Genomic DNA, 27,835 nt, shown 5'->3' with positions numbered 1-27,835 from the left:
AAAGAAAAGGGTTAGTCATATCATTTCACACCTCAGCAATCCTCCTCTCAGGTAAACAAAACCTGTGTGTTAACCCGAACTTCACATTTCATACTGAGTTTTCCTCACTTATGATCCAATCTGTGTTATAAGAAAGAAAACTTAAAACAGAACAGTCATCAGTCATGTGCTTCACCTTAGTCCAGTGTTTACCTCAGTGTCCAGTTGGTCCAACCTTCGTTCACCTCGTCCGTCCAGTCACCGTCCATTTACACACATCCATTCATACATATTCACACCAGGTATTGCTACTAGTGGAGACCCCCATGCAAATAATCAGATTCTCCACTCTCAGCAACATGAGCTCATTCATTTGTTTTATTCTGTTTTGTTTTTTTTGTTTAGGAAGCTAGTTTTTTATGCTTTTGACTGGATTGAATCGCTACAATCCTTTTAGACAGACCTGATCACAGGTAGGCTTCTCCTCAGCCAGTTGTAATCTGGAAAGCCCACCTTATATTTGCTCTCCCGAGAATTTTCAGCGCTGTTATTCACTGTTGCAGGCCTGCTTAGAACAAAAATGAGAGAAAGAGAGCTGATTATTAGCTCATCAAAGCACAAAACAAAATCACCTGACAGGTTTTCTCTAAGTGCACTGTTACAAAAATAATGGGCCCCTCTCAGACAGCTCAGCTCCATGCTTAATCAAACTCCCTCTATTAAAATAACAAGAACCTCCAAAGCAAACTGACCGAATCAATCCATCACTACAACAACAACCTCAAAAATCCTAAACACAGACCATTTTGCCCTAAGTTCTTCAGGGTCCTGTCACTCCGAAGTCAACTGACATAATTTCACCTGCTCAATACACAGAAAGTCTTGTTAAACGCCGCACAGTCACAGTGTCTCCTCCAGTGCAAGCTTCTCTCACACAGTCAGACAGGAAACCCAAGTTTCTCTTTTTCTTTTCCTGTCCCGAGTCATTCAACTACTTTGCATACTGAGTCATCTCTCAAGAAGTTGCCGTGACCAGAGAAATACATGTTCAAACATTACCACCTTATTAAATTATTTTATTTCTTTCAACCGTGATCACTGGTTTTGATCACTCAGTACGAGAGCACTCCTAAGTCACTCTTTTAAACTACTTTAATCACTGTTTCTTTTTTCCATAACTCCCTTTGTCATATAGCTTCTTTGAGTTATTCCACAACTTCAAACACAAGTGTATTCTATTAAACATTCACACCATTCTATCACTCATACAAATAGCAAGCTGATCTTCATTGCGTATGTTTGTGTTCTAAGCCAGGTTTAATCAATGTCTATGCATTAATCATCATGAACTTGTCTTGTCTTTGTAAGGTTAATGCATTTTCTGTTTGTGTGTGTGTGATTTTGCATGTGTTGCTTTGCAGTGTTTCAGACTCCTTCACAATTTTGCCTTTAAACAGTCAATTTTCTCCTTCCCAAATTTGCTAACCCAAATTCTGATTTCCCACCTTAAATAACAGCATTCCTTGTCCTCAGCCAGAAGTTAGGCTCCACTTGCCACTTTCCCCCTCCGCCTGAGCCCAGCGGCTTTACCCTTGAGGTCCCGTCTTCTTCACTTCATCTCACCAGTGAGTCTGAGCTCACAGGGACAGAGGCCGAGTAATCGTGACTGTGCCTGCCTTAGGTTGTCCCAGGGTTTCGAGGTGGGATCTTACCCGTCATGGGCTATCCAGCCTTCCATACTCGCCTGATACGGGGGCCAAGTGGGCAGGGGTGCTATGAGGGGAGGGGACACACTGGCTCTGGAAATTAAAGGAGTATAAGCTGCTTCCTTCATTGCATCTTATATTAAACTATCTCACTTCTGATTCTTTCCTAGAATAATTTCACATATGGCACTTTGTGTATGTGTGTTTTCTATTCATTAATGTAATTGTCAGTTATTTTCTCTCTTTATTTTACTTTTTTTATCTGTTTGTTTGTGACGTTCTACTTTAGTTCTACTAAATCTTGATGTAAAAACAATACCCCCTCTTTCACGCACACACTCTGCAGTTTGCCTACGCACACACTTCTCTCTCAGACTTCCTCTGTTCACACACTCGCCTATGAGTTATTATTAGTTATTTATTATTTTGTACAAATCACACAGAATCATTCAAATCGAGTACTCGCAGCATTCACACACTTAGAATCCCTCAAAATACGCTTTCCTAAGAGTATTTTATCAAACATGCTTTCAAGAATCAGAAAGAGGAAGTAGACAACACTCAGTAACTGCGTCTGTCCTCTTAAAAGAGAAGAGAAATAAACACATATGGGACAATTCTCCCCATCTTAGACAAAATGTGACCTTAAATGTCCTTTTCTAAGTCATGTTCTTCTCTATACACAACTCTTGGCCTCCAGGGCATAACCTTTGGACTTGTAACTCTGATATAAGTCCACACAGTACAGAGAACCTGCAAGTTCAGTTTTTTTTTTTTTTTTTTTTTTTTTAAATTCTCCACACACTTGAAGAACTGTTTGTCATTTATCTGCCCAAGAACTTCATCAAATGGACCTCGCCGGGTCCAGTAATCTTCAGTAATCTCTCTGAATCCTGAGTCAGTTAAACACCTTGCTCAACTCACGGTGTCCTTTTCTCAGACTTCCTTGTCTGAGCTCACTCTTTTTACCCTGGCCTGCGCATTCAGAAGATCCCCTTCTCACTGTAATTCAATTCTCATAGACCCAAAAGTAAGCATATTATCTCCCTAGTCAAAAGTGAAACCGTTCCTCACACAGTAATTCTTAATCCAACCTTAAAGTGAAACAAACACCCTTCGTGTTTTGAAACTAAAAGAGTAAGGAAGAGCGCCCAACTTTAACTGCGCATGTTGTTACTGAACAACACACAGACCCAGACCCAGGGCAATCCTTCCTGGATCATTTATCAACATCCAAACCAACACAGTCCGCATTGATTATTCTTCTGGACCTCAGTGGATCCACCAAAATTCATGTGGGTATATCAACCATTCACCGATTTATTTCTTCCTCAGACCACTCCGGATCTGTTAATATCAACAAAGCTGCACACTCAGAATTGTACAGCTGATTCTTCCCATCAGACCGCGCCGGATCTGTTACTTCAGCACAATAAACACCGATTTTCCTTCAAAATCAGTTTACCAAGAGCCACAAAACCATTTCTGACTCGATTTTCTGAACCTCTGTGTCACTTAAACATCCTGACGGCACCAGGTGTTTTCTGTCGGACTTCCTCTTTGAAGATCAAGTATAGAGGCTGTCTGTCCTGCAAAGTTTTTGTTGGGCAGCACATAATTTCTCCACATATTTCCTCACAGCTTTGAATTCTTTATCTGCTGCTTTAGTTGTTCTTGAACAAGACATGTAGATGGCTTTGCTCAGCTGCTCCAGCTGATCATTTAGTGGCTTATATAGCCTTGGTTCACTAGATGTCATAGTTGAGCTCTTCATTTTGGTTCCTCTGAGATTTCCCCAAAATGGCTGCTATATGACTCCTCCTTGCAAGTTTCTTGAGGCGACTTCCCTATTTCTTTATCAGATGTCCTGCAGCCACCCAACAGTCACTTCCTCTTTTCGTACCCTGTTTGATATAACCAGCACTGGGTCAGAACAGCATTTGCTTCATAAATTCTCAAAACAGCCACAATTATCAGCGCTACAAAATAAACACACCACACCAGCTGCAGCTCTTGCTCTAAAAACCAAGCACAGAGCTTTTATACTTCGTGCAACTTGTAGACCGATCCTCAGTAAAAAGAGGAAGTGCGGGCCAACCCAAAAACTGCGCAGTTGTATATTTCAGATACCTTAGACCTGCACAAAGTTAAAAACAATTCTCTTCTCTTTCTGTTAAAGTCAAACTCACACCGTTCAGCAAGGCCTGCTTTTAAATCACCAAGAGACAAGCAACGTTATTCTTTTAATCTTAAAGAGGCCTACAGTGCGTGTTTCTTCTCCTGTTCAAAGGGGAAGTAAAAAGGGGAAGTAGGCTGCACCCAGTAGCTCTTAGCTGAAACAATCTCTGCTGGTACACTTTTGATAAAAAACAAATGGTTTCAACTGCACAAACCAGCCAGTCTTAACACCTAGATCACACCTAAAGACACTCAAATCTCTCATTCAGAAACAAGTCCTCTCTCAGCAAGTTCAGCCAGCTCTTTAAACCTTCTTAAACAATGACCAAAAAACTCAGGAAGCTGGTCCTCAGTTATGTCTGCAGGGAGTACAAGCATATAATAGTTTCCCCTAAATTCTCTCGGTTTTCACTGAAACAAAATATTATGGCACACCAACATTTACTGTGGAAACTCTCACTCTTCTAAATGACCACACTGGGCCAGAACTGGGGCTAAGCCTTCACACAGTTCTACACAATCAACCCGAAACTCTGGTTCGGTTAAAATCTCTGCTCTAACAAAATCAAACTCTCTATCTGATGTTTCACAACAAACCAACACCTCCACAGGCTCCCCATGAGTGACAGGTGTCAGCAAAATAGTCAAGGTAAAACCAGTTAATGTCCTAGAATCAAACGTCTGATAGGGGAACCTTTCTTCCATTCACCGTGCACTCGCTCCTTCATTTATTACTGCGTTTCCTGGTTGAATTTAAAAAGGGGAAGTGGCCGCCCCCAAATGTTAACTAGGCACTTTCTCGCCAGAGAGAAAAGAAAGGAAAAAGAGACTTTTAAAAAGCCTCACACAGCCAACCTGCAGGCGCCTGGCACTTTAATTACTTCAGACGGTTTCTTACGTCACTGTTTTCAACTTTAACTCGTGGATCACAGCTGATCCGGATATGGAGCGGCGGAGTTCCCCTCAGACGCTACTAATCGTTCTCTGATGCGGCAACGCGTAATCTACCCTGTCCAATAATACTGAATTTCAAACTCATCAAATGCACGCTCGCAGAAGGAAGAAAACGCCCGCTCTGCCTCACGCGGATCTTCTCCGGGTCTCCCACTATACATTACCAAGCACCTAAATATAAGGAAACACCGGAACAAAAAGCTAGGTAAGTCTGACCGTCTTATTTCTGCAGCCACTGTAAAACCATAAGGCGTTTCTTCCGTTTCACCACAACATATACATTTCATGTAAAGAAGATCAGCTGTACTTAATATTCAATTTGGCACGATCCCGAAATGAGCATGCCTTTCTCTAGATACAGATGAAACTACTACAGCCCCTGCAGCATTATTATCAAAATTACTTCAACACATAAACCTTGACTTGCTTCAAACTCAGTTTACTGTGCCCCTCAAGCTCACGGCTGGCTTGAGTCTGTTAAATCACATGTCAACTCCTCGGACCTCTGCGTCCGGTATTACTCTTTTATCACAAATAAGTGTCTCTCAAAATGATCCTCTGATCATAACCTATTTTAAAACCAAGGTCCCAAGTCTTGGTAGATGGTCAATCTCCAGTACGGCCACGCTCACAGTATTTTATTATCAGACTTCTCACTTTTAATAATCAGCTCACTTCACTACAAAACCTCAAGCTCACGGCTTGGCCTGAGTTTCTCTTCAATCATATATCAACACCTCGGACCTTCTTGTCCAGTATTTATTCTCAACACATGTCACTATTCCTCTGAGCTTCTGTCCGGCATTTACTCTTAAAACATGTATTTATTAAGTGTCTTCTCAAGGTAATCCTCTACGATTACCAGGGCTATTTCTGAGGCCACAAAGTCTCAGCGGGGCCCCACCCCTAGTTTAATACCCAGGAAACGTCTTTCCCGGGGGTGGAATCCTTCGGTTCCGTGACTTTAGACACTTCTTAATCCCTTTATTCCTTACACACAAATCAGTCTCTCTTCTCTATTTCTTCAACAACGACGTCTCAAGTTACTTTTAGCTCAGTACTGCTTTTTCCTAGTTTCCATGAATGCAACAATTCTCTCAAGTTTCACTTTCGTTGCAAATAAAGATTGCTGTTTTAAACAAAACTCAAAACAGAGATCAACGGATGACCACTTGACTACTTGTTTTAGAATTATACTCCAATACAGCACAATTTCAGTTTAAGAGGTTTGTGCCTTACCTTTTTGTTCTGTGGGCCCACAGTAGTCAAGAAATCACCCGAGACGTCTGCCCGTCTGACCACTAAATCCGGTCTCAACCTCCGCCGACAACAAACACCTGAACCTCGTTCTACTGATCCTCAGTTGCCCGCATCCTCCACCAAATGTTGCGAGATCGATCAACTTTAGACCAGACAACAAACTACGGAGGCTCCGGAAAAGTGCAATCAAACGATGAATTTTATTGTCACAGGAGAACAACCAACCATCAGCATACGGAATGCGTTGCTCTGACAAGAATACATTGGGTTCTGGTTTTATAGGATAAAATATCACACCTACGTCAATGCAGTTCAAAAATACATGGTGATAGACGGGCAAAAGTTCAACCCGTGCAGACAAGGGTACATCACGTACATATAACCTTACACCGACATATAACTTCTCCTTTCTACATTAGAATAGAATAGAATAGAATAGAATTCAACTTTATTGTCATTGCACATGCACAGGTACAGGTCAACGAAATGCAGTTTGCATCCATCCAGAAGTGCTTTAGTGATATAGATATATTACAATATATATTAGCAATAATATAGATATGTGAGTATAATACAGAAATGGGTCTATTATGGAATGTTATAATGTACACGGTATGAAGTATGTTGTGAATATTCTATAACTATAAGTATGTACAGGCTGTAGTGAGTACAAGCTATGTACAGGATATGAACAGGATATAAATATGAAAAACTATACAGAATATGAAATAAATAACTTTACAGAATCTGAGATATACAGCTATACAGAAATGGGAACTATGCAAGTTGTAAACAGTTGTAGGATTAAAGATTATCGAATGTACAGAATGATTATTTACACAGAGCTATACAGTAGTGCAGTTAAGATAAGTGAGGGTGTAGATAGTTTCTACAGAGGCTATATAAAGTGCTAGTGGTTGTGAGTGGTGGTTCAGTCCATGTTATTATTGTGTGTTTGAGGGTACAGTTGTCCATTGTGTGTGTGTGTGTAGGTGGTTGTGGGTGTGTGTATGTCCAGTCCATGTGTTTAATGTGGGTCAGATGTCAGGAGGCAGAGTTCAGGAGTCTGACAGCTGTGGGGAAGAAGCTGTTCCGGTACCTGGTGGTCTTAGTCCGGAGGCTCCTGTAGCGCCTCCCAGAGGGCAGGAGGGTGAAGAGTCCATGTGATGGGTGACTGGGGTCTTTGATGATTTTCCCAGCCCTTTTCAGACACCGCTTCCTGTAGATGTCTTTTATGGCAGGAAGTGGTGCTCCGGCGATGCGCTGGGCAGTTTTCACGACCCTCTGCAACGCCTTCCGGTCCGAGGCAGAGCAGTTCCCGTACCAGACTGTTATACAGTTGGTCAGGATGCTCTCGATGGTGCAGCGATAGAAGTTCACCAGGATGTCTGAGGACAGGTGGTTCTTCCTCAGAGTCCTCAAGAAGAAGAGGCGCTGGTGAGCCTTCTTGACCAGCTTGGAGCAGTTGGTCGTCCAGGTGAGATCCTCGGAGATGTGGACTCCCAGGAACTTGAAGCTGCTCACACGCTCCACAGCCGTCCCCTTAATGTGGATGGGTGGATGTGGGTCAGCATTCCTCCTGTAGTCCACGATGAGCTCCTTGGTCTTCTCGGTGTTAAGCAGCAGGTTGTTTGTGTCGCACCACTCAGCCAGACGATCCACCTCCTCCCTGTAGGCGGCCTCATCGTTGTCACTGATGAGGCCAATCACCGTGGTGTCATCTGCAAACTTAATGATGGTGTTGGAACCATCAGCAGGTTACTTGCCTTTTAAGGTAATAACTTCAGGTCTTAGCATCTCTGAGAGCTAATAATTGGACCCTCGTCATTAATCACTAAGTAAAGTACTTAGCAGCCAGTCTCAAACTGAAGCCGAAGACGCTTAGGCCTTCGCTCAAACCTGCTACTAGATTAATATGTGTATTGTAAGCATGCATGCAATTAACCTGCTATGTTCTCATCTCCCCTCAGCATGTATCATCTGGACACTCTCACCAGTGAAGCTTAAAACCTTCTAGAATGGAACATCAACTCTAACCAAGCACATTTATGCATTGTGTATAGAATGAACTCAACCTATAAAAATAGAAAGGTCAATGTGATGACAGACATATTCAATGCAATATAAACCCTGTAGGAAATATTACTGATAAATGATACTGTGAAACATGTTATTAATACATTCTTCATAAGGCAAATTATATGGTAGCAATAAAAGAATCTCTGAATCCCTTGTGTCTTGCTTTTGCTGTGTAATTAAATTGTCTTGAAAGTTCCAGCGAATAGGTTCAAACTACAAACCTATCAACCAACATAAAGACCAGGCTGGAGGCACCACAGAGTTTGGATACTCTGTAAACAAAGCTTAAACTAAGTTCTAAATTTAATATATGACATTATTGAGTCATTTTACCTGAGTAGATATTCAACATGATATCAGAGAAATGATTGAAACATTTTTTAGCGGTCTTTTACTGCAACGTCTAAGCTTTTTTCAAAAATTATAGTTCTACTTTGTGTTTTAAGCTAAATATAATATAATACAAACCTTTGAAAAGCCTCAACATAACATAATTTAGATGGACTTCAATGAAATATTTTAATGTTTATCTTCAGCCTCGTTGTTAGCTGATATCAACGATGAAACCATTTTACCACTTCTTTTACAGAGTCACTCTGCCCCTTCGACTTTCCTCTGATTCAACGGTTACAGTCATTTAGGAACTTAGACTCCATTAAAAGTTGGATGGCTGACAACTTCCTCCAGTTTTAATGATCAAAACACTGAAGTCCTTGTTTGTTCCCCTGACAGATTTATGCCTAAGGTAATGAAAGCTCTGGGTTTTATTGTAAATCATCTCTCAGTAACATCAGTCTCTTTTATCACATAAGAAATATTGCTAAGTTAAGTCCCATTGTGACACACTTTGAACTGGAGATTGTTATTCATGTATTTAATTCACTTTTCATTGGTCTAAGCAAAAACTCCCAACTGTGCGTTGTGTAAGTATGTGTGTGTGTGTGTGTGTGTGTGTGTGTGTGTGGGGGGGGGGTGGGGGGGTGGGGGGGGTCAGAGTGTGACCCCATAAATGACTTCCCTAAACCTGCTGATCTGGAAGTCCAGCAGTTCATCTAAACAAAAGGCACTTAGACTAAAAAAGATATAGATATGTTTATCCTACCATAAAACAATAAGACAAGGTACGACCTCTCCCATGCTCCCAGAGTGCGCTGGAATGCACACAAAGTTTGCAGACTATTAAGGATCAAACCTCTAAAACTAATTATAAAACTCTAAGCATATATAAGTAGATATTTCTAAGCATAAATGATAATCAACAATACAAAACCTGACACATGTTCTCCATCATGTTACTCCATAATAACATAGCTTCATATATCACCAACTGAAAACATTTTGAGTGTCATGAAGTATAAAATACAGCAAAGAAGAGCCAGGTCTCTTGAGCAGAATCATATATCAGAAAACATGAGAACACATTCCCCTCCAAAAAGTTCAGAATCTAGTCTCTTCTCTTTCCAGATGTTTACTGACTGTTGTTGAAGACGGGATGCTACACAGTCAAAACTTTTTAAAGATGTGTTGCTGCCATCAAATTCAAAATGACCTTATTTTTTAATCATACTTTAAATGGTGCAAATGAAGATTTGTACATCATTATATTTTGTTTTTTTATTCATATTTTAAACCATATCTCCTATTCCAAAAAAGTTGGCTATTTTCCTATTCTATTCTCTTCCTACTACTACTATTAAATGTTGTTTGGGGGGGAAACCGAACACTCATATAAATATAGAGGACAACATTTACTGAAAAAGGTTATTTATTTGTTTGATTGCTTGTTAACTGTGCAAAAAGAAAATGAGGGGGTGAACATTTAGTAGAAAACTGTGTTGAAGATTAAGTTCAGGAAGTTAAACCTTTCAAAATAACACATTTACTTCCTTATGACACCATATATTGAAATTAGCTTTCATGTACTGGTATCAGTAAAGGAAAAGTCAGAGTGAAAGACACCACTTTAGAAATGGAAACATGTCTGATATACTTCTTCATTCTCGGTGCCGTCTCAGGTGAGCTCTCACTGGTTCATGTGGCAAAAAAACAAAAAAACAAAACCCTGTTCACACTGACTTTAAAGTTTTACATCCTCATTTTCCTTTCAATATGTCTGTCACGGGGCCGAGTGGCCTGTACTGAACAGGACTCAGGTGCAGAAACCCAGAGCAGAGACAGCAGATGATGTAACAATTTATTAGGTTTAAGTGCAAAAAAGAAAACAATAAGACGTGGAGTTTGACGAGGCGTGGCCTGGGGAACGTGGCTAGGGCAAGGGAATGAGGCCTGAGATGTGGAGTGAAGCTGAGCAGGGAACAGTCACACTGAAGAGAGAAGATAGAGTTAGGGAGGTAGTGGAGACAGCTCTGAAGTGGCCAGTTGTAAGAGTACCGGTAGCAATTCTTACTTGCAGTAGGGGACATGGAGTGTTGAGAGGGGGGTGATGAGAATCCAGGGGAGGCTGAGTGGCGTGGAAAGGCTGGCCTGAGATCCGGGGCTTCAGATGGAGTGTGATGGCAGGAGGGCAGGCAGGTGAGGCACAGAGAGATTTTCAGAATGATTGCTTGGTATCCTCAGTCCGGAGGTGGAGCGTGAGCCAAGGTGAATACAGCAACTGCAGCACAAGAGAGGCATGTTAACAAGATAGATCACAGCAAGAACTTGAAGTATAAGGCCTGTTACTAACATGTGTTGATGACGAACTGGCAGTGAATGAACATCAACGTGTGGTTTAAATCCCTCTGGCTTGATTGCCTGCAATAGGCTCCAGGTGTGCAGGAGCTGGAGTTGGCCCTGCCCAGGGGCGGATCCCAGGTCAGTTCAGGAGCCTTATGGAAATTCCAGCCACCCACCGCAGACCATGACAATGTCCTTAAACTCATTTGTTTGGCTAATATTTATATCACTGTTTTCATGAGATATCTGCTGAATACTTCTAGTTCATGTATAATCATTTGAAACCTGGATATTCTACACAGGAATACTCAGATAAGATCAGATAACATGGATCAGTGTCTTAAGGAGCAGGTTTATGTACTGATGGTATACATTAAATGAGATAAAGAGAGATGTGTTTTCATTCGTTTCTCTAGTAATCCTTAATGCTCCTGTTTCTTTCAGTCTTTGAACACTGATTCTTGAATGTTGAAATCACAAGTTGTTTGTTTTGGGTTTATTTTGTTTTTTAAGTTTTCCTTTTTGTTTTTGTTTCTTTTCTTCTTTTGTAACCCTTTATCTACATCTCCTTGTGAATTTTCCAATGAATTTTAAATACACAAATTTTCTTGTGTCACTTTAATAAATTTTACTTCTCTGCTTTAATCTTCATCAGTGAGGAGACAGAAGTCAAGGCAAAAATCTTTTAAATGATACATCTGTGCTTCTGAAGATTTAAAGCTCAATTAAATGTGATCATTGGAACAGCTTCATCATAAATTGTTTTCTTTTAATTCAACTAGTTTTGTTTTATCACAACATTTCTTTATGTTTAGAGCTACCTTTACACACAGACAAATAATGGAGGACAGGAATTTTTTAAAACCTGTTTGCCCAGCACGGGGATTTTGAATTCTATAAGATAAAGCCATAAATATGTGTGTCTGAGTCTTCTATCAAAAGTTATAGCTATCTTTATGAAGTTGTACAAAAACGCTTTAATTTTTTGATAATCCTAAAAGACTAAAAACGACAGAAACAGAAGTTTTAAGTCTTCCTCACACCATGGTTTATATATTACAGATGTGTATCTGTTACATTCGCTGACCTCTAGTGGCTATCCCTATGTGAGAGAGCCTTTTCTCCCTCTCCTGTGATCCAGGTCTGCCTCATGAGCCGCAGCTGAGGTGTGTTGCAGCTCAAGCTCTTTTGTTGCAATTGTTTTCTCCTGTTTTTTGGCTGGACAGGGAGCTCAGCCATTGTATTGTTGTTTTTGGGTAGAGAGTTCTTGGTTTGTTTTTTAGTTAGAAAGGGGGTGCTTTGTTTGTTGTTTTGGCCTTGGAGACCCTGAAGAAAAGAGCTTCCCTGTGTTCAGTTTTATTTTAGTTGTTTTGTGTAATAAATGTACTTTGCGGCAGTTTATCATTTCTTTTTCACTTTGTTACTCCCCATCCCAGACAACACTTTGTTTTTAAGTGGGGCGTAACAATATCATTCCTCTTTTAGACACTGAATGAAAGCATTTCTGCAAAGGACACTCCTTTGATCCTTCATCATAGCTCCTCCAAAAGCTTCTGAGTACTTGAGATATATTTTTCTAAATTTCAGATGGACAGAGGAGACAGGGTGATACAAATTAGAAAAACAAGAAAAACCTTTGGTCAGGTTTTTTACCTGTTAAGTTTCTTTTGTATCTTCTTTTGGCTCTATTGTCTGGATTTGTCCCTGCATCTGTCAGTGTCAAATCATTGCTTCTTGTAGCAATTTATATATATTTTTTGCAGGTGAACTTCCAATTAAACACTTAAATAAAAAAAATTACAGCTAATTATTTTCCATTTTCAAATGCAATTTTTTAATTTCATTTAGTCAAACAAAAATGTCTCCTATATGCTTAATTAAAGGAGCTGGTGTGTTGCCTGATGGTTTTGTTGGATCACTATGACAACAATTCCACACACACCCACACAAAACATCTCCAACTTCACAACCCAGTATTGCCTTTGGAGAGGCGAAGCATGAAATGAACAAGGTGGACCAGCGTGTCTGTTACCCGTTTTGGTGTGATATTGGTTGATCTTCACGACCAACATCTAGACTCTGGGACGGGCTGGGTTCCTGTCTTGTGTTCTATCACTGCTGTGATGGGTCATTGGAGCCTAATTGCCAAAATAGATCAATTAATTTCTCTCTGACAATAAATCATGTTGAATTCTTCCAAGTGACACATCCTGTAACTAGCTGTTACAGTACAGAAGGAAAGCTTAATGTGACTGAACAGAATCTGACACAAACATTTAGTAGAAAGGTTTGTTAATGATTAACAAGTTCATGAAGTTTAACCTTTCAGAATAACAACATTACTTCCTTATGACACCATATATTGAATGAACATTCATGTACCAGTATTAGCAAAGGAAAAGGCAAAGAGTGAAGGACTGCTTTAGAAATGGAAACATTTTCTGATGTACTTGTGATATACTTCTTCATTTTTGGGTCCATCTCAGGTGAGCTCTCACTGCTTGATGTGGCAGAAAAAACTGTCGGCTCACACTGACTTTAAAGTTTTACTTTGTTTATTGTTTGTTTTTCACTTTATGAGACATCTGTTGAATACATTTCTAGTTTATGTTTAATCATATGTGACCTTAATATTATAAACAGAAAAAAAATTCCTACTCAGATAACATGGATCAGAGAAGAAGCAGGTTTGTACAAAAGTGTTTTAAATGAGAGTAGGAGAGCAGTGCCATGGTCCTTATAATTCTCTCGGGGCTTCTCTAGTAATGCTTAGTTTTGTGCAGTATTATCTGGAAAAGCTGAAATTAGGCTTTAATGAAGGTAACTCAAACTCTTCAGACCTGCTATATTTCATGCAAATCTTTATATATTCATCAACTGTTTTATATGTTTGAGTAACAACAGCACTTTGCTATTCTTCTCCCGCAGGTTTCACTGAAGGAGGTGGTGTGTTGCCTGATGATCGTCTGAATGCAGCTGTAGGAGAAACTGTGATCTTCACTACAACACTGTCTCCAACAGAGAAACCGTTTTCATCTGTGAACTGGAGTTTTAATGTATCTACACCTATAATAATATTTGTAATTAACGCAGAAAACATTATTGGACCTGAGTATGAAGGCAGGATCACCTTCTTCCCATCTACTGCGTCTTTGGAGCTCAGGAGTCTCACTCTGGATGACACTGGAGAATACGGTGTTAACGCTGTACATGATGGAACACTTCTGAATGGCCGTACTACTCTGTTGATATACGGTGAGCAGATGTAGAAATTCAACAGCTTAACTGTTTTTGCAATATTTAAGCAAGTTTACAATATATTGAACATGTAAAAATACCTGTAATGATTAGCACATGTTTGTTACATCTCTACTCACTACAGTAATGCATTCTTGCAATAATTCGTCTTATTCTTAAGACTGTGATATTAAAAAGTGGCTGTAAGAAACTGTATGGCTTATTTATTTTATAAGGTAGTATTGACCCCCGTACTATAAAGAATGAACTGAGAACTCAATTAATCTAATTTATTCTGTTCAGAATAGTCACTTAAAGGGAATTGATATTGTCAGTTATGTGAATTCAAGTATTTGAAGGTTTGGGTTGGTACAGTATTTCTTTTAAGGTTTAATTGTAAATATATTGTTTCTATTTTAGGTTTAGCTGCAATCAGATTTTTTGTAATTTTAATGCTTATTTTCTATTGTTGATGCCAAAAAATACAACTATTTTATTCTTGTTTCTTTCACAGAGAAAGTCTCCAATGTGTTAGTAACTTCCAGCAGCACAGACTTGGTTGAGTTCAGTGCTTCTGTCTCTCTGTCCTGCTCTGCCTCTGGATCTCCCACCTCTTTCCTCTGGTTGAACGGCAGCTCTGAGGTTACAGCAAGTGACAGAGTTCAGCTCACTGATGGAGGCTCCAGTCTGACTATAATCAATGTGACCCGCTTTGACCAGCGACCATTCAGGTGTTGTGTGTCCAATCCTGTCAGTACTGTTACCAGTGATCCAGTAAACCTCTCCATCAGCTGTGAGTTACTGGGATTTGTTAATTTTTGAAATTATTAGGGGATTTAAATTACAGTTTAAAATACCTAATTTACAGTGCAGTTAGTTTCATTTAGATGGTTTGGTTTTCATACATTAAAGAGTAAGTAGAATTTTTTTATTGTGACATAATGTGGAATGATCTGACTAATAATGTCACAGTTTCACAATAAGCCAAACTGAATGGTATATACTAGAGATGGCACGATACCACTTTTTTATGTCCGATACCGATATCATAAATTTGGGTATCGGACCAATACCGATACATAATATCGGATCGGTCCATCTCTAGTATATACCAGGATTGTCATACAGAGGCCTGTGGGCCAGAATCAGCCTGACAAAGATTCCCATCCGGCCCATTGGATGGTTTTGTTTTCATACATTACAGAGTAAGTAGATTTTTTTTTATTGTGATATAATGTGGAATGATCTGGCTAATAATGTCCCTGTTTCACAATAAGCCAAACTGAATGGTATATACCAGGGTTGTCATACAAAGCCTGTGGGCCAGAATCAGCCTGACAAAGATTCCCATCCGGCCCATTGGATGGTTTTGGAAAAGGTGAAAGAGGACAGAAATTTTGGACTATTAACTGTTATTCTTTTTAGGTTTTACACCTTTTTATTTTGATAAAGAACTCCTTCAAGGGCATTCACAATACACCAAACTAATTAAATGACAGATTTCTGTAATTTTACACATTACCTCGTACATTTTAAGCCCAGAGTCAAGCCGACAGAGTCTTTAATGTACGTTTCCGTATGTTTCATTTCTTTATCATGTGAAAAATCTTAGACATGCTGCTGAAAAAGCTCTTCGTCTTATACTATGACAGCTCATTGATAAATTGTGTAAGTAAACTTCTCTACACTGGCTAAAATTGAAGTTTCACTTGGTTTGACCTACCTAAGAGCAAAGTAGACTGTATGTGGCCCACAATATAAAATAACTTTGAAATACCTGCTGTATACCTTTTAAATGTTTCATACAGTAAACATTAACTTTTCTATGTCCCCTCTACATTTAGATGGCCCAGAAAATATCAATTTGATCTTATCTCCATCACAAGGATACTTTGCTGTGGGGTCAGACATCAGCCTCACCTGCTCTGTTGGATCCAGACCTCCTGCCCACTTTAAGTGGTTTCTGAATGGAGATCAGCTGCCTGACACTGGATCAGAGCTCAGACTAATGAATGTTAACATGAGTAACAGTGGAAACTACAGCTGTCAGGCCTTTAACAACAAAACTCTGAGCTCTCAAACATCTGAGCCTTCAGCCATCACTGTACTGGGTAGGTTTGATTTATTGTTAAAGTGTGTGATTCATGCATATGTTTTTGACTAGAGCTATATTCAACTAATAATTTCACACATATGAAAATATTTGTGGAGATAAACAATACAGAAAAACAATTTTCAAATAAAATGGTTTCCTCATATACTGCAGGCTTTTGACATATTTTCTCAAGCAGAAAACAAATGGGGCTGATAGAGAAAAGAAGATCAGTCAGAGCAAAAAATTTACAACAACATGCTCTTTAGGAAAAACAGGAAAATCTTCTCTGCCCAGACCAGACGATTGTAGACCTAGAAACAGCATTGATACCGTGCAGGACCCTCAAGCTACCGGGTCAATGTTAGAGGACATGAGCTTTTCTGTAATCATGTTATAATCTTATCACCCCTGCCTCCAATTCCATACCTGCATAAACCTTCTTATAGAAGTAGCATCCTTGGCACCACAAAAAGTCATAAAAAAATTGTCTGTCTTTGTCAATGTCCTCTTCATTTGCTCACAAAACATCAGTTATATGTAAATAGGGTAATAAAAAGTGTCTGCCTGATATTAGAGTCTTGAACAGTGTTTCCACAAATTTATATCAATTAGTATTAAATTGGTATTAGAGATAAATAGGCAATTTAAAAGTGTCCGGCACATTTAAATTTAATATTATACGTCTTGACCTTTTTTTAGGTGAAGTTGTTTGAAAATGTCAAACAATAATAAATATTTTTAGTTGTAGATAATATAACTTGAATTATCCTGTAAATTATTCTACAGAGAATTACCATACCATATCTCAAGAGTTCTCCTCATCTCTGTGGTTTTGTTTGGTGTTTTTAATCTCATTTTATAGATTTTCCAGTTGTTCTCTTTTATTTCACCATCACTGAGTTTGCTTTTCTTATTATAATATTACTTATTTTCTAAATCAATTATTTTTTGGCAAACAGAGAAAATATCAGGTGCTTCGGCCAAACCATCAACAAATCTGCCAGTTGAGGGAACCTCTGTCAGTTTAACCTGTGAGGCTTTTGGCTCAGTCTTTACAAGAAACTGGATGAAGGATGGCTCAGATCTGACCCTGACTGACAACATGACCCTTTCTGACAATAACAGAGTGTTGACCTTTGACACTGTGAATAGGAAAGATGAAGGAGAATATTTATGTAATATCAGCAACCCTGTCAGCAGTGATGAAGCTAAATACATCATGACTGTTAATTGTAAGTAACATCCTGGTCAGTCTACACTTCTTGTTCATGCATACAGTAAAATAATTTCAAACTTTGAATGGTACAACTAATATGATATGTAGTCTAGTAATGCAGAAATTTAAAAGTAATGAACACATTTATTATTTTTACCTGTTTTTCAGATGGACCAGAAAATGTTCAAATCAAAGGTCCAAATGAGATAAATATCAAAGGCACCTTAAAACTGACCTGCTCTGCTGAATCCACACCAACTGCCAGATTCACCTGGTTCTTTAATGGGACAGAGAAACTCACCAATTCAGCTGAGTACATTAAAGAAGAGGTTGAACTTTCTGACAGTGGCAACTACACCTGTCAAGCATGGAATAATATAACTGAGAGAACATCATCATCAGCTGTGCATGGACTGACTGTAACAGGTATCTGTGTGTGTACATACTCTTTGATGGTACTATTGAAAGTTTAACAGGTGGTACATTTGCTCTAGTTTTCTATCTACGGTGTCCCCTAGAGACAAAGCACATACAAACTCCAAAGCACATACAAACACAACGGAAGTGCTCCAGGACGCTACGGGCGGTGTTGAGCTTTTGTTACCTAGTGGCTAAAAAAGCCAGGAAGTACCAATGACCGGATTAGGTGTGTTGCAGTAACAGGTCAATTTAAAATGTAAAAACTATTTGAATACATGAGTGTGGTTGTATCCAACTCCATGTGTTTGCAACAAACTTGCCGTTTATTTTGCAAATCAACCTCAACACTCCCCCTAGCATGCTGGAGCACATCCGTTGTGTTTTGGAGTTTGCATGTGTTTCGCTGTTTGCATGTATTTCGCAGTTTGTACGTGCTTTGGAGTCTGCATGTGTTTTGGAGTTTGCACTTTTCAGTTTGTACGTGTTTTTTGAAGTTTGTACATGCTTTGTGTCTAGGGGCCATCGTATCTATCAATAAATTTTGGAGGTTTATCTTCAGATAACATAACAGTTGTTTCTAACACCACACTACCCTTTAGCAAGACATTAATCAATTGTCAGCAAATTGTTAACTGAAACCACATAGTTGTGCATCCAACACTTTTCCAAACACAAGTACTTTCAATGCAACAAGAGCACCAATCAAAAGTTCTAAAATTATAAAAATCAAATAAAGAAAGAAGCTATTGGATGGTTTTTTTTTTTTTCCAGAGAAATCATCAGGATGTGCTGCTGGTTGCATCGCTGGAATAGTAATCGCATGTTGTGTCATCGTCGCTGCAGCTGTTGGTGGAGGGTACTACATTTATAAGAAAAAGTAAGTTGATAATGTATTTGAAAAATCACCAGGAAAACATTTTCCTTTTTGAATATACATAATTATTGTAATCTTTGAAATATGTCTAGAATTCAGTGGTACGATTCAACAAATGGTTCATATTCTGCAAACAGTCACTTGCTGACGTTCATCTTCTGCTGGTCTCAGAGTAATCACGAAGAAGAATTAATTCTTTTCAGTTCTTGTTTATGTTAATTATGCAGAATAAACACTTTTCATAATAAATTTGTGGATTCCTTGTTAAATTCAAATAAACCTTAGTGTTGCCGTTTTGTGTTGCATTTAATTGCATGATCACATTTTAATAATGCTTCATTTCAAATATTTAGATTCAACAAAAATCCTCAGAAACAAAACACAGGTATGGTATTTTTTTTCTTTTTGAAATCTAAAGTCATCTTACATGTCTGCTATAGCAAAATAAGGAAATTAGAGAATCAAAATTATTATCTGAATGGATACCTACATGCACTGTTACAAATCTTTGTTTTCTTAGAACAAGAAGAAAATATGTATGAGAACATTTCCATTACAAGAAAATAAAAAATATAAACCAAGTGATGACCTTGACATTTAAAGGTAAGTTTGACATTTGTTCTCAATGTTATTTAAGAAGGAACTATTTTGTTAATTAACAAGAATATTTTTCTATTTCTGTAGATGATGCATTTTTAGAAGTCTTCACCTGCTGCAGGAGGAGTAACATTATAATTTTCATTGGCTTGAGATCATATAAAGTTAAACAAGATATGTTAAGATTTTTTTTACCTAATAGATTATTACTCTTCATCTCAAATAACTATTAATACTTTCTCTGTAATAAATCTTCTAATATTTGCTACTTTATTTTAAATATATATAAAACAATCAACACATCACAGTTGTGTCTCTGTGTCTATATGTTTATATAAACTTATTACTTGGTCGGACTCTTCTTATTACTACTTACAGAAGAGTCCGCCACCCATCTTTACTACCCTCTTGTCAGGTAGATCAGTCACTTCACACAGGTCACCCACAGTTCAAAAGGATATATGAAACAAATAAGTTAAAAAACTATTATCTTGTCCAGAGACAGGAGTCAGGCACTGCCTTAATTACGAAGATACTGCAAGCCTGCACTTTTCCTGCATGCAGGGATCAAAGGGTTAAACAAAACAGGCATGGGTCAAAGAAAACTGTATCTTAGTATATAACAAATAATCTTCTACAGAGGGTCTTTGGGAACAACCCCCACTAGAGTTTAAATACCTGGGATCCTCTCTTTTACTTTTATAACTCACTTTCTTAAATAAGAGATGAAACATCTGCACAGAACTTCCTAAAATCTTTAGACTACAACGACCTGGATGACTGAGAACCTACACCGATCTATTATATTTATCTCAAATTCTATTAAAAAAATACTGCCAGAAGAGTTTTCTTCTTTTTTTTTGTACATCTCTACTAATGCATAACAAATTTTGTACAAAAGAGTTTGTAAACTGAATATAAAAAAAACTATAATAAATGTAATGAACTTTAATACATTTAGGTCTTAATGATGATCAGTATAAAGAAAAGACTGGCGGCACCACAGAGTTTGGATACTCTGTAAACAAAAGCTTAAATTAAATTATAAATTAATTATTGAAATTATTGAGCCATTTTACCTGTGTAGATATTAACCACGATGTCATAGAAATGATTGAAATATTTTTTAGCAGTCTTTTACTACAACCTTTAAGGGTTCATTTTATTTCTACTTGTGTTTTTAAGCTAAATGTAATATAATTCAAACCTTTGACATCAGCCTCAACTCCTCAACATGACATAATTTAGATAGACTTCAATGAAATAACTTTATTTTTATTTTCAGCCCTGTTGTTAGTTGATATCGGAACCATTTAACTTTTTCTTTTACAAAGTCAGTCTTCTCTCCTCTGGATCTCCCAAGTCTTTCCTCTGATTCAACAGTTACAGTCATTTAGGAACTTAGACTCCATTAAAAGTTGAATGGCTGAAAACTTCCTCCAGTTTTAATGAACAAAAAACTGAAGTCCTTGTTTGTTCCCCTGACAGATTTATGCCTAAGATAATGAAAGCTCTGGTTCTCATTGCAACATTTGCTAAATAGTCTCTCAGTCTCTGGGGTAACTCTTGACTCTGCTCTCAGTTTGTATGTTTTATTCAAAAATCTGGTTCAGTCTTATTTTTTTCACTTAAGAAATATTGTCAAGTTAAGTCAGATTGTGTCACACTCTGAACTGGAGATCGTTATTCATTGCTTAGACCATCATTCAATGGTCTAAGCAAAAACTCCCTGGGACATTTACAGGTTGTTGAATTTCCAACATTGCTGGTACTGCAGATATTACTGTCTAATAACATAGCTTCATGTATCACCAACTGAAAAAATTTTGAGTGTCGTTTAGTATAAAATACAGCAAAGAAGAGCCAGGTCTCTTGAACAGCTAGAATCCTATATCAGAAAACATGAGACAAAATTCCCCTTTCAAAAAGTCCAACATCTGGTCTGCTCACTTTCCAGATGTTTACAGACTGTTGTTAAAGAGGGATCTTATGGAGATCTTTCATAAATTATTTGTCTGCAACAATAAAAAATTGGAACATTATCTCTAAATTTGTAATTTTTTTAGTTGCTTCTATTTTCACAAAAGGTCTGCATCTAGCATCCTAATGATTACTTTAAATGTAAAATAAATACACCCAATACAGAAAAGTTGTACCCCTGGCTTTCACATCAGCTTATCACTTATAAATGTGGTTCTGTAATTACACAGCGTTTTAATGCTGAAGCCTGTCCACCTTATAAAAAGTTTGGATTTACATAAAGACTTCAAAGGTGACCCTTTCAATTTATAAACTACAATATACTGCCCTCATGTGGCATGTCTGTGGTTCTGCAGGCACTATAGTGTGTAAAGACACTGGGGAAAGCAGTATTGGAGCTCTTCATCTCTCCATCACACCTTAGTCTTCTCTCTCTAACAAGTAGCAAAATCAGCACATCTACACAACTCTTGCAGTATGTTGACAGTGGTGCCGATAGATGCAGTAAAAAGATTTTCAGCAGCATTACAAGATTTAAATGTAGCTTTGTGTGACAGAGCTGTTCAACAGTGGAGTGGAGTGGAGGAGATATTGGGCCTTCTTGGCCAGTGATGTGGTGTTATTCAACCATGAGAGTTCCTTGGAGATGTGCTCATCCAGGAACACTTTGCTTAGATCAGTGAACTTTTACATCCATACATCCCCAGCAGGTCCCTGAGTTCAAGTGCATCATACGAGGAGGAAAACTAAAGGTAACAGAGGTTTTACCATATAATTTACAAATGTTATAGAAAGCTTGACATTAAACATGCTGCCTTCATGGGATATCTGTTGTTATGCAGGCAAGATTATGACTGAAGACAAAAGCTGTGTAGAACAAAGACTGTTTAATGATTACTGCTTTTATAAAACCCTCGTCTCCTCAGTTGCCAGATGTTTACAGGTTACATTTAAAAGAAGATGCTACACAGAGCTCAACGTGGCCTTGTCCCATCTTTTTTCATGCACTGCTACCATCAAAAAAATGTAAAATGTCTTAGTTTAAACATTTAATGTTTTCTATATGCTATTGTAAATAAAATATGGCTTTATGAGATTTGGAATCATTTGATTCTATTTTTATTTATTATACATGCAAATTCTTATATTTATTTTACACAACAGCCAAACTGTTTGAACCTGGAGTTTTAATTTTAGAAAGAACAGATTGAATTTCAAATAGCCATAGCCAAGCTGTAGGTGTGTGATTACAAATGGTTACACATTGTGTTAACCAGAGCATACGCCATAGTCTGAACAACCATATGGTTCCCATTACCCAGATTTGGATAAGTGGCTAAAAAATCTAAAATCAAATAAAAAAAATGGATAGGTACATCTATCTAATAAAGAATTTACAAGGTATAAGTTATTCTATCAAGCTGCATTTACCTGTAAAGTCAGATGGGTGTCAGGATTCCTGGGTCATTGACCCAGCGTTTTCAGTTCATGTTCTGTTTTTTCCACTCCTACCATTTCCTGTTTCATTATGTTCAGCTGTGTATTCCCCTGTGTCCAGTTATCATCATCATCCAGTCTGTGTATTTAAGTTCCTCAGTTTTACCAGTTCTCTGTCGTGTCATTGTCGCTGTTAGGTTGTCCTATGTTCAGTTCCGTCAGGTCAGTCAGTCAGTCAGTCGTCAAGTCGCTGACTTTTCACATTTCATACTTCTGTTATAATAAACACCAACCTTCACCCACCTGGGAGTCCAGCGTTTGGGTCCTTCCCTCATCCGCACTGCAACCCCTGACAATGGGGACTGTAATTTAAACTCAAAGTATATAATTAGATTGGACCAATTTTCTATTTCAGCATGTGACTAAATGAATCCAGAAAAAAGGTCGTACTTATTAACTGTGTGCCTGCAAAATATGGAAATAACTGCAGAATCATTAAACTGACATAATAAATGTTTCAAGTGCTTTATGGTGTTTCTTGTTCTAAATTAGTCAAAGGAGCACGATAATGTTTCTTGTTTAAATTTGAAATTTTGAGGAAACCTTAGAAATGTGTTCAGAAGTTCTATGTCATAAGATTTGGTGCTTGTCTCCACTTTTGAAAGATTTTTACACTTGACTACGACACAATAAGAAAACAGCAGCTGTTGAAGAAATCATAAGTGTTTTATCTCTTGTCTTAAAACATCTTTAATATTTAATCTAATAACTTTTTTCCCCATACACTGACCTCTTTATTTATCTAAAAAAAAGTCAAGTAGTTGCTGTTGGATTTAGTAATATAAAAGACGAAATATGTTATTTATCCCATATTCAGGATTTTTTTTTAAAGGTGTAGTTTTCTTTTATTTGTATTTACTTTTATGAAAAAAGTAAAATAAGAGCAATACGCTTTGCTTTCAAGTCAGTAACATCAGGTGAACTCCTGTGGTATATTTGGCAGCAGCACTATTTCCCCAGCAGAGGGCGCCACATCTTATTTTAAAAAGTTTAAATCTTTCTCTCATTCTCAAAAACCATGAGCAAGTGGCCACTTTTTTTTCTTCCAGTGATGTTTTTCTACAAAATAAAACTGATGCTTGTGAATTTGAGCAACATGTCTGTTTTTATCATAAATTCTGTGGATTTTCTCAATTTTGGTAAACCATTCACCTAACCCTCATGATAAACTATCGGAATCTGAGTAGTCCCCTTAATTTAATTTAGCACCACCATTTGATTGTAATCAATTTAAGGAAACAACAACAACACTAGTCTTTGAATTTAGAATTTTCATGAATTTAAATGAGTGCCCTATAAATTGTGTTATGATATCAGTTTAGTGCTTTATTGTTGCCAATAATTGCATCTCAAATACGATCAAACATACTTCTGGGGATAAAATTAGTTTGCATGAAGGCAGTCGAGTGTTGTCTATCAGCCCAGTGCACAGGGCAGACACTGGATGTCAGGGTCCTGGGTCTCCTGACCCAGTGTTTTCTATTCTTTGTGATTTTTGTATAATGTCAAGTTCATTTGTGATTTATTCTATGGTTCCTAGGTTTTGTTCCCTTGCCCCTCATGTTTCTCTGTGCCCCCTCTGCTCTGTGTTTAGTCTTTTCTGCCCATGTGTTCCCTCTGTGTAAAGTCCGTGTTTCTTGGTCTGTGTCTTCGCATGTGTGAGTTTCCTGTTTTATTTTGAAGGTCTGTTAAACCAGTCTTAACACTACTTGACCCTCCAGGTGTTGTGTAACAGATGTGGCATTCTTTGTCCTTGTGTTTTTCAGGCTTCAAAGGTAATTATCTTTACTAAATCTGATAATGTCTTATCAAATTCTTACTAGAATAAACTTTTATTAAAACTCTCCATCTGGTTTGTAGTATGTAAGAACACCACTATATCCCTTGCATTGTTTTCCACAACACTGCGCTGATGCAGCTCCAATAAGATTCAACTGGTGAAGCGCCCTTTTATTTAAAATAGCTACCATCACCAGTATCAGCAGCAAATGATAATTACTGTAAATTGGAGCAATGTTAACTAAAATGTATAAAGTACAGTTTGCTGTGTTATTTTGGCCACTGTGGCATACGCATCAGTGATGATTCTGTATTTTTATCCCACAGCACAAGTATCCAATGTGAAGGCAAATAACTAACACCACAGCAGCAGCTCCATCAGTCTGTCCAGCTCCTCTGGCTGAACGGCATCACTGAGGTTGTAGCAAGTGACAGAGTTTATCTCACTGATGGAGGTTCCACTGTCACTATAATTAACGTGACCTGTTATGATCAGGGGCCGTACAGGTGTCATGTGTTCAATCCAGTCAGTAATGGCACCAGCGATCCCATTAACCTCTTAATCTATAAGTTAATTCCAGACACTTAAAAATGAGTAATTTTTCATCTTGGACTTGTTTTATACTAACAGCACTACTGTACAGTACGTGACATGCATGTACATGTGTCTTTAATATGTATTCCCCTCAAGCCTGTAATTTTATTAATCTTGTTATTATTTTCAGTTTTTGCCTCATATTTTATTAATGACAATATCTTTTTTATGTTTCTCGCTGCAGATGGACCAGAAAACATTCATCTGACCCAGTGTCCATACCAAGAATATTATGACGAAGGATCTGACATGAACCTCATCTGTTCAGTTGACTCAGGTCCTGTTCCTGAAATTAAGTGGTTTCTGAATAGAGGCCTGCTCTCTGATGCTGGATCAAAGCTCAGCCTGGTGAATGTTCAGAAGAGTCACAGTGGAAAATACATCTGTCAGGCCTTAAACAGCAGAAGTCAGAGGAATCACACATCTCAAGCTGAAACTATAACTGTACTGACTCAAATGTTATTAACACAAATGGTTTTGTTTGATAAATAATCAGCAACACCTAACATCGTTTCATTTTCTTTTCTTATAGCTGAAATCTCCAGTGTGGTGCTGACTGCTAACACCACAGATCTGTCAGAGTTCAACAGCTGCATCAGGCTGTCCCGCTCCTGCTCCTCCCCCTCCTTCTTCTGGCTGAACAGCAGCTCTGAGGTCACAGCCAATGCAAGAGTTCAGTTCACTGATGAAGACGCCACTCTCACTATAATCAACATCACCCGCTATGACCTGGGGCCATTCATGTGTTATGTGTTTAATAATTTCAGTAATGACATCAGCAATCTGGTGAAGCTCTCCATCAGCTGTGAGTTATCGTGTCTATTATATAGCTTTTTAAATTTCTTCAGCTTGAATTATAATTACTACAAAACATTATCTTTCTTGCTTTTTTTGTGTGAACTACTGTTTAATTTTTTGCATCATGTGGTTCATAGTGAATAAATAAATAACTGTATTTAGTTCATTTATGCAGTTCTTCACGTAAAAGTTGATCATTCTGTACTGCTTACCGCTTTTTACCAGGTCGCCAGAAAATATAATTCTGAGGACATCTCCATCAGGAGAATACTACGAGGAAGGATTGAACATCAGGCTGACATGCTGGGCCATCTCCAGACCTTCTGCCCTGTTTTACTGGTTTTTGAATGGTGTTAAGCTCACCCATACTGGACCACAGCTCAGACTCATGCATGTTACATCAGTCAGGCCTTGAATGATGAAACTCAGTGATATCAACCATCTCAAGCTTCTGTTATATCAGTTCAGAGTAAGTTTTTAGTAAGATAAATTGTTACAATATTCGTCCTACATCCCATTTTTATTCCTTTTTCCACCCTCGGCTGCAGTCGCAGATGTGTCGGTGATTTCAAACCACAAAGTTTTGCTGGAGTTCAGCAGTTCTGTCACTCTGTCCTGCTCCTCCTCTGGATCCTCCCTCTCTTCCCTCTGACTGAATGACAGCTGAGGTTACAGAAGGTGCCAGAGTTCAGCTCACTGATGGAGGCTCCACTCTCACTATCATCAATGTGACCTGTTATGATCAGGGGCCATTCAGGTGCAATGTGTCAGTTATGAAATCAGCCGGTCGGTGAATCTTTTCATCCAGTGTGAGTTTATGGCAACAGTACAGCACACCTGCCAGTTATTATCAGACTCTGTACAAATTCCACCTGTTTCAGCAGAAACTATGGCTCTAAAGGTTATATTGAAGCTCATCCTAAAATCTGAGCCCATAAGTCTCATAGACTGTAAATAACATGACCTGTAGGCTCCAGTGGTGCAAGAGATCCAGACTCCGCAGCATTAAATGGCTCAGGGTTTAATAAATGATCAGTCATCAGACATCCTAGCAGTTTTAAAGCACTGAATGGTCATTATTCACTTTCTGAGTATATCAGCCTGGTCTTACATAAAGAGGAAAATTATTCTATTGTGTGAAACTGAGAACAGTATTGAAACAGATTAAAGACAGCCTGTTATTTTTTATCTTATTCAACAAAACAGAAGATACAAAGTATGCAAAGTAAAGCAAAGTATTCATTGCATTGCAACGGGAAACAAACAACTTACTGTAATCACATCTTGTTAGATTAAAGAATGAAACAGAGCGAGTGTCGCACCCTGAGCCCACTCACATCTGTGTGTTTGTGAGTCTGAGCTTTGGGGCTTTTTTTCTTTTTTTTAACCATCTCTATTTCAATAATCAGACATGGTTTGGAAAAACTGAACACAGAAGGTAATTAAGTTATTTGTAGATTAGACTCCAATGATTTATCATAGCAGAAACATTTAATAGGGTCTAGATGCTGGTTTTGGTGAAGATGAAGATGGAGGCTTTGATGTGGCTCTGAGGGACCAGGATGAGACTGAGATGGGGAGGAGGCGGGTCGCATGGATGAAAGTCAGAAAGAAAGAAGAGCACTTAGACTCTCACGGAGGTTGATTGTCTCGTAGAAGACAACCAACAAAATGACTTGATCAGAGTAATGATGTCAGTAGTGAGTTTGACAGGATGGGAAAATGAATAATGAAACTAAAAAAGTTAATATAATTTTGTTTTACATTGTAACTTCAAAGGTTTATCTAATTAGTTGATTGACTTTTTAGTCAAAGCAGGCTCACCATATTTTAACAATAGGATTTTTTTTTCAGAGTAAACAACAAAAATCCAACATTTGAAAAGGTTTCTCTTCAGCTCATTCAAATTCTTGTC

General features: G+C 38.1%; 1 protein-coding gene and 5 long non-coding RNA genes across 6 annotated transcripts in view; 3 read left to right on the top strand and 3 right to left on the bottom strand.

Moving 5' to 3' along the window:
• Positions 1–366: 366 nt before the first annotated feature.
• Positions 367–6,084, bottom strand: LOC120732537. The gene is made up of 2 exons (XR_005695608.1): positions 4,977–6,084; positions 367–4,942 (listed from the first exon to the last, which is right to left on the bottom strand). It is a non-coding gene; the product is annotated as an uncharacterized LOC120732537 (long non-coding RNA).
• Positions 4,908–8,308, top strand: LOC120732531. Its single transcript, XR_005695603.1, has 2 exons — positions 4,908–5,022; positions 8,048–8,308. It is a non-coding gene; the product is annotated as an uncharacterized LOC120732531 (long non-coding RNA).
• LOC120732529 lies at positions 7,998–25,795 on the bottom strand. The gene is made up of 3 exons (XR_005695601.1): positions 25,782–25,795; positions 22,978–22,981; positions 7,998–8,307 (listed from the first exon to the last, which is right to left on the bottom strand). It is a non-coding gene; the product is annotated as an uncharacterized LOC120732529 (long non-coding RNA).
• On the bottom strand, positions 10,459–11,018 carry LOC120732533. The gene is made up of 3 exons (XR_005695605.1): positions 10,843–11,018; positions 10,564–10,770; positions 10,459–10,480 (listed from the first exon to the last, which is right to left on the bottom strand). It is a non-coding gene; the product is annotated as an uncharacterized LOC120732533 (long non-coding RNA).
• LOC120732522 (carcinoembryonic antigen-related cell adhesion molecule 5-like) overlaps positions 12,861–27,835 on the top strand; it is a 48,025-nt gene continuing 33,050 nt past the window's right edge. The window contains exons 1-5 of the mRNA XM_040030209.1: positions 12,861–13,318; positions 13,761–14,087; positions 14,584–14,862; positions 15,914–16,180; positions 17,124–17,396. Of these exons, the coding sequence (XP_039886143.1) occupies positions 13,261–13,318; positions 13,761–14,087; positions 14,584–14,862; positions 15,914–16,180; positions 17,124–17,396 (1,204 nt within the window). The 5' untranslated portion in view covers positions 12,861–13,260. The remainder of the gene's footprint in view (positions 13,319–13,760; positions 14,088–14,583; positions 14,863–15,913; positions 16,181–17,123; positions 17,397–27,835) is intronic.
• On the top strand, positions 25,647–27,502 carry LOC120732536. Its single transcript, XR_005695607.1, has 3 exons — positions 25,647–25,927; positions 26,146–26,389; positions 26,469–27,502. It is a non-coding gene; the product is annotated as an uncharacterized LOC120732536 (long non-coding RNA).

The sequence above is a fragment of the Simochromis diagramma genome, unplaced genomic scaffold (genome assembly GCF_900408965.1).
Source record: "Simochromis diagramma unplaced genomic scaffold, fSimDia1.1 OVJJ01000361.1, whole genome shotgun sequence".
NCBI lineage: Eukaryota > Metazoa > Chordata > Actinopteri > Cichliformes > Cichlidae > Simochromis > Simochromis diagramma.
The sequence above is the reverse complement of the archived record's forward strand: the minus strand, read 5'-3'. Positions and strand labels throughout refer to the sequence as shown.